At 37.2% G+C, this 13,677-nt stretch overlaps 1 protein-coding gene across 1 annotated transcript; it reads left to right on the top strand.

Annotated features, from left to right (window-relative positions):
• The first annotated feature begins 4,256 nt into the window (after nucleotides 1-4,256).
• Nucleotides 4,257-12,458, top strand: LOC103531688 (nephrocan). The gene is given in 19 exon segments (XM_030447552.1): nucleotides 4,257-4,288; nucleotides 4,290-4,335; nucleotides 4,337-4,363; nucleotides 4,365-4,445; nucleotides 9,187-9,213; nucleotides 9,215-9,249; nucleotides 9,251-9,424; nucleotides 9,426-9,457; nucleotides 9,460-9,534; nucleotides 9,537-9,687; nucleotides 9,689-9,879; nucleotides 9,882-9,934; nucleotides 9,937-10,068; nucleotides 10,070-10,083; nucleotides 12,019-12,107; nucleotides 12,110-12,228; nucleotides 12,230-12,266; nucleotides 12,269-12,349; nucleotides 12,352-12,458. Coding segments are annotated over 19 exon segments (1,503 nt in total).
• Nucleotides 12,459-13,677: the final 1,219 nt, after the last annotated feature.

Below are 13,677 nucleotides of genomic sequence, written 5' to 3'. Positions count from 1 at the left end.
ACCCACATAACAGGATAACTGTCACACAAAGCTAATCATTAGAGTGCTAGCAACTTACTTAGCAATAGGTCTTATACTGAATCTGGAACAAGGTATTAAAATAATACCTTAAGACAATGTGGTAAGACAATGATTGTAATCTGTGGCTCTTATATTGGTAAAAGATCCTAAATTCTTCACGTTCCAAAGCTTAAAAGTTAAAGCTTTCTGTAAGATTTAAAGGTAGCTAATGAAGAGACAAATAAGAATTCATATGTAGGGATTTGGTATTTCTCACCCTTCCTGTGGGTGCATCAGGGTGTTCCTGCCTCTCAGCCTCTTGAAGAGTAACCACTAGAGCAGGCATCCCCACTGGAGGGGAGAACACCAAGCACACCTTCTAGGGAAAATGTACAGGAGTCTCCCTAATCAAAAGATGGTTTTAAAGAATAAGTGATTGCCTGCTGTCATTTAACTACTTAGCCATACCTCCAAAATCCTTAATAGCACAACAAAAGGGAAACAGAAGGGAAAACTAAGAAAGACTTTTTTCTCATCAAGCAAAACTCTTGAGTTATCTACCCATTCTTGTTTCACCTCTAGCTGGGGGCTAAGCTGAGCTCCACTTCTTCAACACAGGAAAAACATCTGGTGTTACAGACTCCAAATTGGCCTCCTATTTGCACTTGTAAGATTATTACCAGTACAGAGTTTGTTGTGCCCCTTTTGCTTTCCCATGGAAACCCTTTAACTCCAGGAGAGCTGGAGGGTAAAGAGCAATTGAATAACAAAGGGAAACTGAAGGCAGGCACAATGAAGCAAAGTGCTCTGCTACAACTCTCAGCACACTTCATCCTCCTCTCAGGCTGTGCAACAGAGTCTCAGCTGAGAGATCAGCAGGGCCAGCCCAAGCCTGGGTACCACCAGAGAAGGTACCCCTAAAAAAGAAATCCCTGGGCAGTTTTTCCCCTGTGAACCTATACTCCACCTCTCATGTGCTGTTCACACATCTTCAAATCCATGGGTTTTGGTCTGGGGTCTTCCACAGCTTATTGGTTTCTTCTTCCATGTCAAGGTAGGCAGACGGTCGACTGCTCTTATCTTGTTGATTTGCAGTCTCCTATGTGACAGTTGTTCCTCCTTATCTTCTGGTTAAGCTTCTTTTGCACTGGGTCCTTAGAAGAATTGTGGGGAACTTGAAAGTCCCAAACTTAGGAAAACATGTCTTAGCAATGACCAAAACACCAGTGGGCTATGATCATTTTTCTCAACAATGAAAGATAAACCCAAGCACTGTACCAGAAAATTAACTATTGTGGCCTAAGGCTGCAGCAAAATATAGCTACTCATGCTAAGTAAGTAATCCAGGCAAACAGTATAAATCACACACAAAATTATGACTCTAAGTAAATTATTCTCATAAAAACATTAATTTAAGCAAAACAACTAGTATATTTCAAAATGAGGCAGGGCTTGTACAAGAAGATAATATTTTTATCAGACTGTTATATTTGAAAAAAATCCAAACTTTTACAGTCCTTTTTGAGCACTTTTTCAGATCTGAAATAAAAGCAGCAGTCCTGAAAGATCTTCTAACTTCCATCAACACAAGCTTACGTTTTATCAAAATTTGTCCAACATATTTTTCTACTTTGCCATGACACTGTAACCAATGTACATATTAAATACCCAACAACACAAGAGTTGCACACCAGACTTTTGGTTGTTGATCTGTGGTTTACCTTTGTTAAAGCACACACTGTAATAGAATGTCCCTAGTGACTTCTCATGTGGGCAGGTTATGGGTTTTATTCTTTCCTGACAGAAATGAATGGAGGGGAATACCATGTCCTCCACAGGAAATCCCCATTGAAAGGTGTGGAGAGTTTACATAAAAACTGCTGGCAGGCAATGGCCACCAAGTGATTGGACTTTCTTAACATTCCCCTGAGAAGCACTGCAACTCATGGCCAGCAGTGCTGCTTCTACGTGTGGAGATCCAGGAATGTTTATTCACCTGGTTTGTTTTTTTTTTTTTTTGCATAGACTCAACATCTTCCCACTAGGCTTCTAGTCATATAATCCTCTGAGTCCCTCATTGGTTCTGTTGCCATTGGGTCCTCTAGAATCAATAAAAACCCACAGGTCACAGTTTTGTGCAAAAGCAAAGGCATCAATCAGCTCTGGTGGACATGTGCCAACATTCGTATGAAACAGATTTAATAGGAAATCTTTCATAGGCTATAATGTAAAAATACTAGGCTGCTGAAGCCAGACATCAGGGCAATATACAGAAATTAGATGGGATAAATAATAAACTCTCAAGTTAAATAATTGTTAATATCACTATAAATGAACTCTGAAAACCCAATAAAATTTTCCTTTTTGTTACTTGAACACACCCAAGGCAATAGATAACTAACCCCAACCAAAAATCAACTGCCCAAGATAACTGCATCTAACCCTGTGGCATTACATTATAAATACAGCTGTGAAATTCTAACATCACCTGAGTGACTTAAAATTTACAAAATAGGGAAAAATACAACATACAGTTCTTATTTAAATAGATCCTCAGGACTGCACTCTCCCAGTACTCTGGAACTCTAAACTGAGCAAACCATAGGGATTGATCTGCATTTCTTTTGACCCTCCTGGATCAAAAACTATTTGCTTTTTGATGAACACAAATTCTTTCATAAGATCCTTGAGTGATAGCTTCCTAATGACTGCAAGTGTTCAAACCAAGTAAAGTGGAAAAATGTGTTTTAAAGACTATTTCAGGGTATGCTTAAATGTGACCACAAGTCAGATGTCAGGATGCAGAAATATTTCTCTTTGGAGGGGCGGGGAAAAAAGCAACAAAATTACAAAATTAGGTATGAAACCTGAAGGTCACGATATCTTAAATTATTCTTGTAAAGGCACCCAACTGGTAATCTTGCTCCACTCACTCATTGTTGCTCAGTGGATCACTAGGGCATAAGTCAGGCACGGATTTCTGCACAGCTTGTTAAACATGCCCAATCTGACAGGATGTTTTAGGAAAACGTTTCTGCTCTTGCTGTTTTGGTTTATAAGCAAGATCAATTAAAGAGACAGAAGGATCTGCCAGAAGGGAATATGGCAATCAACCAGTGTAAACCAAGCTACATCCAATAGGAATACCCATCAATGACAGTCCCCAGTTCAGTTATCCTTTGTCAAATCAACCTGACATCCTCTTCTGCTTGGAAAATAACTGGCCTTGTTCTGGAATTCAAGGAATAGGATGAGCTGCTGCAGAAAATGTCTTGGAGAGGATGGAAGGAACCACAGGCAAACAGTGTAAAAATCAGTATTAAAAGATATAAGGGTTTCCCAAACGGACACTGCTTTGTATGCTGTAAATTGCTGGAATGCAGAAGAAAAAGCAATGCATAGCAAGTTTAATAAATAAATAATCTCAAGCCAGACTTTCCATTCATAGCCCTGCACAGCTAATAGATGCATGAGGGAAGCACTAGTATGCGAGCCATAAAACTGAAGGGAATTTTAGAGTTCTCCATCTATCCTGGGGTAAAACAGATTCTAATCTTCTGATCATTTTCCCTTGATTTAAACTAAATGCTTTCAAGCGTTTCACTTTTGCAATTTTTAAATACATAGGTAGTAAAACTTTGATTTATGAGAATTACACAAATACAGGTAACTTAAATCTTTTGTCCAATTCTTTAAAAATCTGTACTGACCAGCAACTGCTGTATCACAGATATTCAGAAAGTGAATAGAATGTTCTAGCTTGAAAACATCAGCTGCCTGGGCTTGGGGTTTTTTGGGGGAGTCTGAATCCAAGAGGAAGCTTCAATGTTGGTAGTAGTTGTGTTTTTACGATTTCTTAACTGGGTTACAGAAGATGCAAAGGTTGTACAGCCCCACTATTAAAACAGCTCTTTTATCTTTTCTCCACTAATTCTGTGGTGTCACATTTAACAAACTAGAAAACTGGAGATAATATGGATGTTTGCAGATTAGATGTCAGGTAATAAATAACACTAATTTCGCATGCCTACAAATGTAAAGGCACCTTATCATTGTTTAAGTTTCTCACTCTTTGTAATGCCTGCCAACATTTTAACCCAGGCGAATTACCGGGTATTGTTTTTGCTGTTTTTTTCACTGGGATAAAATACACAGTCATAATATCCTTTTATCAGATTTCATGGTATAAAAAGGGCTTTAGTGCTTAATTCAAGCTGCATGTTGCAGAGACAATTTCAAAGCTCCTGTTTTGGAAGATGTATTTATCTTACCTCTTAGTCCATCTTTTATTTCCATAGTGGTCAAAGTACCACTTGCCCAAGAAGATGCAGCTGTGGACTCTGCCCAGTCAGTGCAATGCTACCCGAGCTACAGAGATACCCAGAGAGATTCCTCCCACCACCAGGAGACTCTACATCAGTCACAGCAAAATTAAACAACTCCAGGTAGGAAAAATCCAGTAAAGATACTTCCTGTATGTCACCACACCTAAAAGTTGTACTTCCCAGGTGGTGGGAATTTTCTAGTGAAGGGAAAACCATATTCCATATTCTAAAAACTGATGGAATGCAGCCAGATGTTTTTATTCTTACTTACCTTTTAAGGATGTGTAAACATATTCCCATTCTGTTTGCATCATCCTGCATTTTCTGAGCTCCAGTTCACACTGGCACAATAATATTTTGTACACAACCCAAGAAACAGTACTTTACAACTGGGAGCCAAATGCTGGCTTGTTTTTATTATTGCCAATAACCGCTGAGTTGCATAATTATTTTTAACTTGTTAAAAGCTTTGTGGTTTGATACAGAATCATGCTTTTTCAAATTAAACTAAAAGATTCATCAGTTACAATCATTTTCCTAATGAATGAAATAGAGCTCTTTTCCCCCTCTTGATGCAAGTCTTGGTACAACTTACTGGTAGACAAGCAGAGTGTGAGAATGTTTTTAAAAGCAATAGTGGGCCTATGTAGTAATCTGTATTATCAATTCCTGCTTCTAACTGAACTGGCAACTACTTGTGTTACTGAAATGTTTTTTCTGGGTTCCTTGAGCTTCACTGAATTGCCATTATTAAAGACACGCTCAACTTAAGTCCACACTGCCACAATCTGGAATGGGACCTCTCTGTATCTACCATAAGTATGTTTATTTACCAGAGTTAACTTCTACTGATAGAAACAAGGGAATACAGCCAGCTGTATTGTACATGCTTGATGTACATCAGTTTACTACAAATAATAAGAAATGTTCCATTCAAAAAGTTATACATTTTCTCTTAAGTATGCTTGTCTTCTAACAAAGAAACTGACTTTAACTGCTCTGAAATGTATCTTTAATTTTGCTCTCAGAACTGAATTTTAAAAGGCAATTCAGAGCAGCAGCTGGGATACCAACTGCACACAGAGAAATACTAATTTTGGAATTTAATTCTGAGAACCAAGTTTACTGCTCTTTTATCTACTAGCATATCTCTGGTTTTCTTATTTAACTCCCATGCCTATCAGAGTCAAAGTTAATTGACGTGGTTTAGCTATATCAGTGTGTTTAAACAAACAGTCTGTCAAACGAACTATTAGGAAATAGGTTTCTGTGGAAAAAAAAAATTCTTATTCTTTCCATGATGAGGAAGCTGAGGTATTTTCCTTTCTTAGACTAGCTGTCTATACACTTCAGCTGTCCTGCATTACTAGTAAAATCATCGTAGGTTCTGACCACTGCAAAACACAGGTGTCTGCTAGAAATGTTGGATATAAGTGAATAGAGGAGTGGAATGAGTGTTTTATTGCTGTTCCCAACAACTGGTGGATGAAAACCATGTAGGGAGAGAGTTTTACACTTTAAGTCTTATTCCACAGAGCAATCAGTATGCTTAACCTCTATAATGATCTTGCTCTGAAGCCCTTTCATGCTATCCACCTGTAGTTATGTGGATTCTTTCCTTGAGATCAGACTGGGTCTGGGAATATATTGTTCACTTTTGTTTTCATGAATGAGTTATGCTTCTGAGATCTTGACATCATTAATACATAATCTTTAATTTACACAGATGAGCAATTCCACCTGGAACAGGTTTTGATTTCTTCTTGTGAGTACATGTCTTAAAATGCTACAAGAAATCTATAGGTTGTTTTGGCTTGGAGGATTTTTTTTTTTTTTGGAGGGGGGAATGTTTTGAGGGTTTTTTTTTTTTGTTTGGGTTCTTTTGGGTTTGGTGGTTGGTTCATTTTTTTGTTGCTATTTTTGTTTGGTTTGTTTGTCTGTTTGGGTTTTGTTTTTTTATAATTCCTTTATTTACCTATCATAGAGAAAATAACATTTTCAAGCTAAGCTGAATGGAAGCCTAGAGTCCCAGACTTTCTACAGCTGAATTCCAAGAGTAACTTTATGGAAGCATTCACACATACTATGGTTTGGCAATTTAGCAGAGCCAGAAATAATAAACAAATACTGTGTTCAAACTGATCACTAATTAACTTTGGGTGTTACTTTCCATTGGTTTATTACTAAAATTGTAAAAAAGAAAAAAAAAAGAAAAAAGAAAAAGATATGTTTATGTGTTAAATACAGGATGTTTTGAAGAAAAAACAGAAAAAAATGTAATTTTTTACCCAGATAACTTTGTATTTGTTCTGACAGGACTGATCATAATTGAAAATACAGGCTGATATTTTTGCTATTTTTACAAACATGCTTCATAATACAAAACTAGATTATTTTGGCATCTTTTTTTTTCAATGATTTCTACTCCTTTTTTTAAAGACCAACCTCAACCTGTTTACTTTCCATATAAGATTTATATTTTTTTCTTCACCTATGTTAATACATGGGTCTTTCTCTGGTGAAAGAAAATTGTGTCCCTGGCACAATAGGGCACTGGTTTAAGAAACTGCTTATAACAAATTCTAATTTGCAAAAATTATAAAAGAAAAAAAAGTCATTAAAAATTTTAAAAAAGCTATTAAAATAAGGGTACTTTAGATTCACTTTCAGATCAACTGTTTAAAATATAAAATTAAATTAACATCACTTTACAAGCAGTCCAGGTAGAGAATAAAACATCACTTTGTAGCAAAAAGAGTGCTCACAGCCTTTTAAGTAAGCTGTGATTTACATTAAAAACAACATGTATCTTGTATAGCATGGATAATGTTTAAGTCTCAAAACGCAGCATGGTCACAAGCTGGCAAAGCATAACAAATAACGGTGGAAAGTAGAAATTGTAATAATCCACATTAAGAAGCCTGACATCATTTAGAATTAATGTCTGTACGCTGACCTTCAGGTAGCCCTCTGTCACTTAATAAGATGAAATTTAAGCCTCTTAGAGGCATAGAGTAGTCAACAGAGGAAAAGCAGAAAATAGTGCTTTTGAATTTATAGGACAAAAAATATGTTGAACTTATGAAGGCTCATGTTTGTGTCAATTTTCCTTAACACTCTTATCACATATGACTACGTTTTCTGTTCTTCAGCAATGCAGTTCAAGCCTGTGGAAATCCTCATGATAAATCTTTGCAAGATTAGCTTCCTAATCACAACCAAAACTGGACACACAATTCTGTAATTTCTATATAACAACATATATATATTATATATATATATTACACATACACACATATTTAAGAAAAAAAAAAAGGACAGCTTTAAATTTACTTTCTATAACACATTTCTTTATTGAGGTACATTCCCTCACTGAACTGAAATGCTATTAATGCAGAAAATCTGCATCATTAGAGGGAGCTCTGTATCTGTATCTTTTCACTAGCTGCATTAAATCTTGCAGTGCTCAGAATTACAGGACATAATGAACATCATCAGAAGCTAGTGACAACTAAGATACCAAACTCCTCTTTCACGAGCTGTGTGGGCTTGATTTTAATGGAAGTTAAAATGCAGGGCTTGTAGCTAAGGTAGAGAGATACAACTTAAAACATACCAAGTGTCAGGTAAATGAAGCTGGAAGGAGTCTTTTTAGCAGTCACCCGCTTTTAAGTCTTCATATAAGCAGATTTCAGATACAGAAGTATGATAGCCAAAACCTGTTCTATCAGCATCATAGAAGAAAATTTACTGGAGATGGGAAGAGAGAATAAGTGAGGACACTCTTTTCCCACCTCTCCCATGCAGAATACCTTGCTCATCTTGCTCTGAGCTTTTTGTGATTTCCATGTAAATGAATCTTTAAAAAATTAAGCATCTAGTCAATGGGCATCATCCCCTGATCATTTCAAGGAACTAAACAACTGTTTAAGTAACTGATATGCTCCCAGGGCTCCCAGGTTCACTGTCATTGCATACTTCCCTCCCATCTTGACTTGGAGGAAACTGCCAGATTCACTTATGTTTGCTTTTCAATGGACACACAAGATTGTAAAATTTGTAAACAGGCAGGCTCCAACAGACCAGAAAATAATGAGCAATTAGTATGACTTTATATATTATAGTCATAGTCACATCTAAATTCAATTTACCAAGCATCTTTTTCTTACCAATGAACGTAATATAAGCTCTTTTAAAAGCAATCTATCCATAGGGGTGATTTTCAGACCACACTGATTAACGCTTTCCTTTTGGTCATCTAATATGTGAGATTTTTATTTTTTTTAAAAAAAAGAAATTGTTGAGGAGAGGGAGATGTGTTGCACAGGGGAAATAAAAATACAAAATCTGGATTTATTTTCCTGCCAAAACTTTGTAGTAGGAGAGTTGATAATATCCATGTGTACTTCTCTAGGGAACAGGTGGTGCAGTGAAAATACTGCTGATTCATGGAAATGGCTGCATCATGAATTCAAGTCTGCTCCAGCAAGCTTCGTTGAGCACACTGAACTTGTAACAACCATTTACTCTCTGCAAGGATTTCTGCTAGTGGTGGTATTAACTCTTCCTTTTACATAGGTGGATACACCAAGCAGAAACAAAAGCCAATTCCTTCTTCAAATGTGTGTTTGGTCAAACCAGGTGAATATGAACTTTAACAACAAAATTGTAGAAATACGAGTAAATACTGGCAATCGCAGGTACCTGTAGTAACACCTCTGTCATTATCATTTTAAGTTTGTTATTTAATACATAGTTTTTCAATGTATACTTGCAATTGTCAGAGCATCCAGAAGTAATGAGTGAAGAGAACTGTAAATAGATGGTGTGCTATCACATGAATTATTTTTTTCTCTTTAAGATTACTGACTTCAGGAAAATGTCAGCCCCTTGAAGACCTGGTCCTGTCATGCAGTGGCACAGAATAATAGAAAACAACATTTCAAAGCTCTGAGCACCTTGAAGTCTCTGGAACTCTACAAAATCAGCTAAAGCACATACCCATTCTTCCTTCCGTCTGGCCTTGAAATTTTAAAACTTGCTGATAACTCCATCAACACTTTGCATGCATCTGATTTTGAAGGTCTGATGAAACTAAGGTGCTGATATTCGGAACAACTTGATTGCGACTCTGCCCCAAGTCCATTTTCTTCTCTTTGCCGTTTACAAAGTCTGAATCTGGATGGCAACAACATGAAATCTGTGTATGCACACTTAAGCTTCCTAGGCTGAGGTATCTGAGTATGGCTGATAATAAGCTGAATTTATTCCCAACAAACTTCTTCACATCTTTCCATAATCTCCAGTTTCTCAGTTTAAGTGGCAATTTTCTGACAAAAGTGCCTCTTGACCTACCTAATCCCTGCTAACACTAAATTAGAGAAATATCAACTCAAAACAGTAAGACTTCGAGACATGAAGCACCTAGAAAACCTGTCTGAGTTCTTCCTGTCAGAAAATCAGCTGACATCAATAGACGGTGGCCAGCTTCTTCCTAACTTGACAACACTGGAGCTCTCTAAGAACCAGCTCCCCATTATGCCACTCAGGCTTCAATCAGGCTGCAGAAGCTCGACTGCAGCAATAACTTGATTCAAAGAGATGACAGCACCGAGATTTCCAAGGACTTCAAGACCTCAAGCACTTGTTTCTTGACAACAATGCTGTTAGCATGTTTGAGGCAGGAGCTCTCCAGCAGTGTGTACAGCTTTCGAACCTGGCACTGGAAAAGAATCTCCTCGTTTTCTATTCCGCTGAGGCAAGTGAATCCCAGGAGTCACTTCTCCTTCCTTGCATGATCAGAATGAGGGCCACACTGGAAAAAAAACCCAGCTCATCCAGAACCCAGTCAGGTAGAAAATTAATGCACACCATAAACCCACTGCCATAGCTGTCATCAATTAGCACTCTCATTGGCAGTTTCGGCATAGAATCAGAACTGGTTTTGTTATATCTCTGCCCCTCAGTGTATCTACTCATTTCCCTGTCAGTGACACTGTTGTTTAATTTGAATATGAATAAGAGGAACCTGCTAAGAGAATGTAACAGAATGATTGCAAAGAAGCTGTACTGCTGCTTACATTTATCTCCTCCCATAACACAAAATTAATAGAGCATTCAATAAAAAGAAAGACAGCAGTTTTAAAGCTGATGTTTCTACCAACCCACATAGAGTTATTATTGTAACTATTATTATAGTAAGATTTCAGGAGCTGAGTCTGGTTAAAAAGAGAGTGCTTTTTCAGTGAGTATTAGCATTCTCAACTCATTAAATTCACACATTACAAAGTGTTTGAAAGGCGTATAAACTCTCCTGCTTCAGGCTGTAAGCAAAATCCCAGTCAAAGAAGCACAGAAGAAAACATCCCTTGGGCACACTGTGTTCATTAATGCCCTGCTTACAGGTTCTTTTGCATTCAGCTGAGTGTTGATCCTGGCCATATCACAGATGACATATTAAGCCAAATGGAGGCTGGGCTGATATAAAGTGGCCAATTTTATTAATTTGAAAAAGCTGTGCAATAAGATGGCAATAAACATAGCAAAGTAATTCCATTAACATCAACTTCTTTAACACAACTGCACTATTAAATTTTATTTTCATGGCTTGTGGACAGGTTTAACTAGCCCAAATAAATAATGCAAGTAAAATTTCAAATTCAGTTAGGATCACATCCTTTAGCATTTGAAGCCATTTGGCAGTAGCTTTACAATCAAAAGTGATTTAGTGTGTATAAATATTGATTTCAGTCTAGCTTGACAGGAAATGTTCAGTGCTTTCTAATTACTTTAATATTGTCTAATCCATCTTATTTTACAGCCTTCGTAGTCAAGAGAATTAAACAGGAAAGAGTTATCTATTAGTCTTTAAACAGTACATCTTTTAAGGAGATATTGAAGACTTTTATTTTCAACTCAGCAATGGACATAGATTTCAAGGGTAGGATTTAAACATAAAAAGAGGAAAAAAAATAACAAGATGTAAAATTAATGTACTTAATTGTTGATCATCAGTACACCTGAACATCCAGAAATTAAAGTATTCCTTCTGACAGTTACCTGAAAACTCAAGTTGCCTGTGTCAAAGGCTAAAAAAATATAGTTAATGTGCCCCAGCTAATGGTCTTAGCGGCCATTCAGCAGACTGAGGAGAAAGCAAGATTCTTCTGCTTTTTTCTGAGAAGAAAATAGTCAACTTCAGTTGCATGGTGAAACACTAGAAGAGGTTGCCCAGAGAAGTGATAGAGGCTCCTCAAGAAGTGGTTGAAGGAACAGCATTGCCATGCTTTTCTAAACTTTTGGTCTTCAATGCTGCTTTAATTTGTCATACTTGCAGCATTAAAGAGCACAACATGCATTTTTAAGCTTGACATTCAATTGAATGTATAACTTCCTTCATGGTACAGTAGAACTAAAATTGCTGTTTAGTTCAGATGCACAAATACAGTGAGTCCAGGCCAGAACTGCAATAATTTGAGAAAATAAATCAAGTGTGCACAGACAGTATTCTATAACTTAAAAAGAAATTACATTAAATTTTAGAACCACATTTTTTTTGCAGAAGATTGCATTTTTGGTTAGTGATAAGTTTTATTTATATATCGGTGTGTCTGGGGAATACCACTCATACCACTTACACAAACATAATCAATATGATGAGCATAACACATTCTTGTTGTTTATTTTTATGCAGACTTCCAGACAGCCTTGCCAGATTGGATCTAAAGGGAAATGACATAGAGGATGTTGGAGAACAAGAGCTGAAGGACTTGAGACAGCTTCAGGTCTAAATTTACGGAACAACAAGATATCTGCCTTGGATCGCAAAGTCTTGGAGTTTTTACCCGTCTCCGTCATCTGTACTTTAGATGGAAACCCTTGGAACTGCACCTGTGACCTTCTCCAGAACCAGACGAGCGCTGGTGGCCAAAGGGACAGATGTCAGGGAGGGCAGTGTGTGGCGCCAGCAGAAAGCCGAGGAGAAAGTTGGATGTCTTCCAAAAGATTCTGCGGCCAGTGTGAAGATATCTGTCTTCCATGGAAAGAGGCAAAGAGGAACAGAAAGAAAATGAAACCCAGTGGGCCTCCAGTGCTGGAGTAAACACAGATGATGATTACTATGATATGAATTAGATTACCCCGGGGCAAACCTATGATGAATCTTAAAGTTGTCCAGAACCGCCCCTCTACACCAGCATCTCTGTTGACAGCCAGGCTGCTGGTCTGCCATTAACTTTTCCTCTTTAATTTGTTCTATAAGAGTGAATAGCTGGTGCCAGAAGGGCTACAGTAAGGATGTCACTGTAAACTGGAAATTGTAAAGAAATTAGATTGCTTTCCTATGTCATTAGTACTATTTAGTTTGAGGGAAGTAGAATGCAATTACTATCACTTAGAAAAGTAGGCTGTTATCTCTGTGGACCCTTTCATAGTAGAACATTCTTATAGTTGCATAAAAGAAACATAAATAAAATCCACAATGCCACAAGATATTATTACTAAAAGTCTGGCCTCAACACATTTAAGCTCACAGGTCTGCAGTTAGAGATAGAGAGTTGCACTTATTTGGGCAATTTAACAGGATTGTTCAAAGATTCTTGCTTTTGAGAAACTAATTTCAGCTTTCCTGAAATATTTGCCTCTTTTAATTATTTTAGACTATTTTAAATGACATTAGACTAAATTAGTTGAGCTCCAGGCACAGAAGGCTCATCTTCATGACAGTAAATACTACGAACAGAAGAATCGGTGTCCTGGTTAATGAAATTTAATTACTAGTTAAAATTTTAATTAATAGTAAGGAATGAAAACACTGGGGTCAATTTGATTTGATTCTTATGGTTGTAAACAGAAGAAGGAGGATTTCCGGAAGCAGATCTCTACCCCTGGCAAATACTAGGGTAAGATCAAGTGAGACTAATTTTTGGAAGAGTTTATTTTGGTAACTGAGTAGCTAATTGACAACAATATAGCTCAAGCTCCTGCATGTGTAGTTTTGGCTTAGGTGTACTTTGCATGGAGTACGTACTTCAAGAGCCCCCCTTCACTGGCAGGAACCTTCCAGACTTTAGCATGCAGAAGAAGGACCTCATGGTACAGGCATCCACTCAGATGTATGTACAAATTTTATCATGTGGTTTCCAAAGTGCTTGAAAACTAAACAAAATGGGATTGTTGAGACCACTAAACCCAGTGACTTACAAACAGTAATCTAAAGGGTTTCCTGGCAGTTCATAAATCTTGGCTGATAAGAGTAATAACACCAGCAAATTACTTTCAAAAACACACAGTTTCTATTATTCTTAATCTTCTGCTGGCATTCAGTAACTGAGTATTACTCACACTCACAAGA

The sequence above is a fragment of the Calypte anna genome, chromosome 3 (assembly GCF_003957555.1).
Source record: "Calypte anna isolate BGI_N300 chromosome 3, bCalAnn1_v1.p, whole genome shotgun sequence".
NCBI lineage: Eukaryota > Metazoa > Chordata > Aves > Apodiformes > Trochilidae > Calypte > Calypte anna.
This window is presented reverse-complemented; position numbering and strand designations above follow the sequence as displayed.